This window comes from Eucyclogobius newberryi, unplaced genomic scaffold, assembly GCF_026437365.1.
Source record: "Eucyclogobius newberryi isolate DKJ021-1_F unplaced genomic scaffold, fEucNew1.0.hap1 SCAF_8, whole genome shotgun sequence".
NCBI classification, from domain to species: Eukaryota; Metazoa; Chordata; class Actinopteri; order Gobiiformes; family Gobiidae; genus Eucyclogobius; species Eucyclogobius newberryi.
Window position 1 is genome coordinate 22736015 of NW_027316500.1, and position 4342 is coordinate 22740356.

The 4342-nt window shown below is 41.1% G+C and overlaps 1 protein-coding gene across 1 annotated transcript; it reads left to right on the top strand.

Annotated features, from left to right (window-relative positions):
* The first annotated feature begins 242 nt into the window (after positions 1–242).
* Positions 243–4086, top strand: LOC140351017 (serine/threonine-protein phosphatase 2A 55 kDa regulatory subunit B delta isoform). The gene is made up of 10 exons (XM_072436653.1): positions 243–455; positions 630–704; positions 1163–1260; positions 1436–1601; positions 1685–1797; positions 1873–2050; positions 2242–2406; positions 2729–2898; positions 2989–3080; positions 3179–4086. Exons 1-10 carry the CDS (start codon positions 449–451, stop codon positions 3456–3458), a joined length of 1344 nt encoding a protein of 447 aa, XP_072292754.1. The 5' UTR covers positions 243–448; the 3' UTR covers positions 3459–4086.
* Positions 4087–4342: the final 256 nt, after the last annotated feature.

Below are 4342 nucleotides of genomic sequence, written 5' to 3' on the forward strand. Positions count from 1 at the left end.
ACTGTTGCTTGGCCTTAAAGAAACTTTTACCAGCTCAAAAGCGATGCTCGAAATATGCCCCAGCTAAGTAAAATGATCCTGATCTCTTGGTTTATGTGCTACAGAGAGCTAAAAGAGTTGGGGTTAAACTTGATGGAGCCGTGGGTGGAGTGAGTGGAGTGAGTGCCCACGGTGGTGGAGCCCACGGTGGAGCCCACGGTGGAGCCCACGGTGGAGCCCACGGTGGAGCCCACGGTGGAGCCAGGACGTAGCATGTGTGCATGACGTCATTTGGCCATAGACTGTGCGCCATTTTGGAGGAAAAAAAATCACGGATAATTTCCGTGGTCTTGACAGATCTGGACCCGAGTCTAACACTGATTTTGGATGCTATCTGTTTCCCTTAGCAAGCCACATTGGTTCATAAGGCATCGGACGCTGTGTACAACAAGAGCTGCTAAATGAAGCAATGGCGGGTAAGGCATTTAAAGGAGGGAAAGGGGCTTCCTCACTGTGTGATGGGCCGAATCTGCAAGTTAGCCACATCTTTAGCGCTAAGTTGCTAGTTGTCATAATGTGCCACTGTCAGGGCGTTTACTGCAGTAGAAGCCGCTTTTACAGACTGTTGAATGCTGTGCTTTTTTCTGCAGGAGTTGCAAGTGGAAATGATTTCCAGTGGTGTTTCTCTCAAGTGAAAGGAGCAATAGATGAAGATGTTGCGGAAGGTATGTAGCCACTGTTAGCTGAGAGGCTAGGCTACAAACGGCTGTAGCTAGTAGGGCTGATGATGCTTCATGGGCTCACCATGTGATAATCGATAGCCAGAGCGGGATTTATTGGGTGTTAAGTCTTAGCTTATGGGTGCGGGATTGTTTATATTGCTGATTTGAACTTCAAACACTGATTGTCTCTGTCAGTGCGAGTGTGCCGCTCATTAGCTTCGTGCTAGTGTGTGGTGTGGCTAAGCTATTAAAGGGGAGCGACCGCGTCCATGACGTAAAAGCTCTGCGTCCATAAGTTGTCTAATGACATCATACTGCTGTTCATCCATTCATTTGTTCATATTTGCATAAAGTCAGTACTTGTGCTGCACTGGCTGTTGGCACGTCCTCGCTGCTGCCAGGAGTAGCTCAGCTCTGCAAAGTGTTTCCAGTGACTCACTCTGATTTGTGCCCACTTTCAGCTGACATCATCTCAACAGTTGAATTTAACTATTCTGGAGAATTACTTGCAACTGGAGATAAAGGAGGCAGAGTAGTCATTTTTCAACATGAACAGGAGGTAAGATCCCAATTGCAAACATTTAAGCACCGTAATCATTGATTATCATGTCGTGTCAAGCTTTAAAACTAAAGTTAATTTGTCTTTTACCTATGTCGAATGACCACTACATTAATGGCTAGTAATTCGGTTCATTCTGCACATTTTTAACATAACATATTTGTTATAATTTCAGTCAAAGAATCGTCCACAGCTGCGTGGAGAATACAATGTCTATAGCACTTTTCAAAGTCATGAGCCTGAATTTGACTATTTGAAAAGTTTAGAAATTGAGGAGAAAATAAATAAAATACGATGGCTACCACAACAAAATGCTGCTCACTTTCTACTTTCAACAAATGGTAGGATGACAAATGAGGCATTTCTTCTCCCTCTTACCAGACTGCTATTCTGTTTATAAACTACCTTATCTGTGTTTTACTAGATAAAACTATCAAATTGTGGAAAATTAGTGAAAGGGACAAAAGAGCAGAAGGGTACAATCTAAAAGACGAAGATGGACGTCTTAGAGATCCCTTTAGAATCACTTCTTTACGGGTATGTATTGATTCTTCCTTTGCCAGAACTACAAAAACAACAAATGCCAATACAAATGTGTGTGCTGCCTTTCAGGTACCTGTTCTGATGCCAATGGATCTCATGGTGGAAGCGAGCCCACGCAGGATCTTTGCAAACGCGCACACCTATCACATAAATTCCATTTCTGTAAATAGTGATCATGAAACGTACCTCTCTGCAGACGACCTAAGAATAAATCTATGGCACTTGGAAATAACAGACAGAAGTTTTAGTATCCTTTTTCATCATTTGAGACACATATTCACTTCATATATTTATATATCTCTGTGTGTGTGTATGTATGTATGTATGTATGTATATATATATATATATATATATATATATATATATATATATATATATATATATAAAATTTGGTGTTCAAAGGATTGTTGAAGTTATTTTCTTAACAATCTCTCACAGATATTGTAGACATCAAGCCTGCCAACATGGAAGAACTCACAGAAGTAATCACAGCTGCAGAGTGCCATCCACACCAATGCAATGTATTTGTGTACAGCAGTAGCAAAGGCACCATCCGCCTCTGTGACATGCGAGCGGGAGCACTATGTGATCGGCACTCGAAATGTAAGTACCTCCCTGATAACAATGATGCTTTACAATCATTTCTACTGTGTTGTTTGCTTGTTAGTTGCTATACAAAGTTTGTTGTGTCCCGAGCATAGGCATTGTTTTGAACATCAAATTCGCCTTAATTTATGGTATCCCTCATTTTAGTAAATATTGCCAACCCCCAAGTAGCATGAACACTTTTAGTTGTTAAGTGCAATTATGTTAATAAACTTATTTATGCACTAGCAGTTGTTGGTTGCCATTGTTATATGGATACATGGCATTTTCTTGCTAAGCTTAAAGCTACACAGCAATGATTATTATTTTCCTTTTTAAGTCTTTGAAGAGCCTGAAGATCCAAGCAGCAGATCCTTTTTTTCTGAGATTATTTCCTCCATATCGGACGTAAAGTTTAGTCACAGTGGACGCTACATGATGACACGTGACTACCTCTCTGTCAAAGTATGGGACCTAAATATGGAAAATAGGCCAGTGGAAACATATCAGGTGTGTTTATTCAACTAATAGTTTAAAACCTCAAGTAATTAAGTAGCAGCATAACAGTGATTTTATTCTTCATATTTATGTTTGTTATAGGTCCATGAATACCTTCGCAGTAAACTCTGCTCGTTGTATGAAAATGACTGTATCTTTGATAAGTTTGAGTGCTGCTGGAATGGTAGTGACAGGTAGGTCTACTGTTCATACTTTACATTCACCACTGATGTATATAAACAAGTCCTAGAAGGTTAATAACTAAAGCTTTTTATTTCCCGCTTCTCTCAAGTGCCATAATGACTGGGTCCTACAATAACTTCTTCCGAATGTTTGACCGCAACACCCGGAGGGATATCACACTGGAAGCATCCCGAGAGAGCAGCAAGCCACGAGCCACTCTCAAACCACGGAAAGTTTCCACGGGTGGGAAGAGGAAGAAGGATGAAATCAGCGTGGACAGCCTGGACTTCAACAAGAAGATCCTGCACACTGCGTGGCACCCCAAAGATAATGTGATAGCTGTGGCCGCCACCAACAACTTGTACATTTTCCAGGACAAAATCAATTAAAAGATTTTGGGACTCCAGTGGATAGGGCTTTTACCATACCTGTGTAGTTAAGCCTACTACTTGTCTATCTGTATAAGAAGAAACGGCCTTGTTGTCCTCCAGGTCAAGAAGCTGAAAGCACGTCTCGACTTTTTTTGCCACAGGAGGTTGATCCATAGGCTTGTTTTATTTTGAGTCTGAGCTTAGGTTGTTTTTGCCTTTGGCATCAGGGCAATCAACATGCCCCCTGACCCAGAAAGCCCATTTCGGGTCTAATTGATGGAATAGCCCTCCCTGGAGGTCAAACTCTTGAACGTTGGTGTTTGTGTTGACATTTTAAGCCTTCATTTCATGATTTAATGACAGAACTCTTGGAAACCCTAATGATGACGTCTTGTCAGAGTTATAACACCATTTGGAAGATTTTGGGCCCACTGAAGCACGCATCATTGGCCAATAAGCTTAACTGTAACATTCCCCCCCGGCCATATTCAGGCCAAACTGCAGGTGGAAGAGACCATGAATTTGGAACATGGACCTTTTCTTTCTTTTCCCTCCCTTTTACTTTGTCAATACGATGACATAATTTCACTGACTGTATCTACTCAAGTACACATTGTCATCCACATAATAAAAGAAACTAAAACTACAGATGTCTTTTAAATTTAGATGTATTAAAACATGTTTATTGCTTTGCATGTTTTTAATGTTGTAGAGATCTGGAAAATGTCACACCACTGTTTTTTTTGAGCAGATCTCAAAAATGTAGGAGAAATATTTTTGGCCTCTGTCTCGTATCCACTGCTGAACTCAAGAACGTGATTTTTACTTTGACCATATTTCAGGACACAGGCTGAAAAGTACAAGGCACAAGTTGGGGCCCAGGACAAAGGGAATCTGCAGCC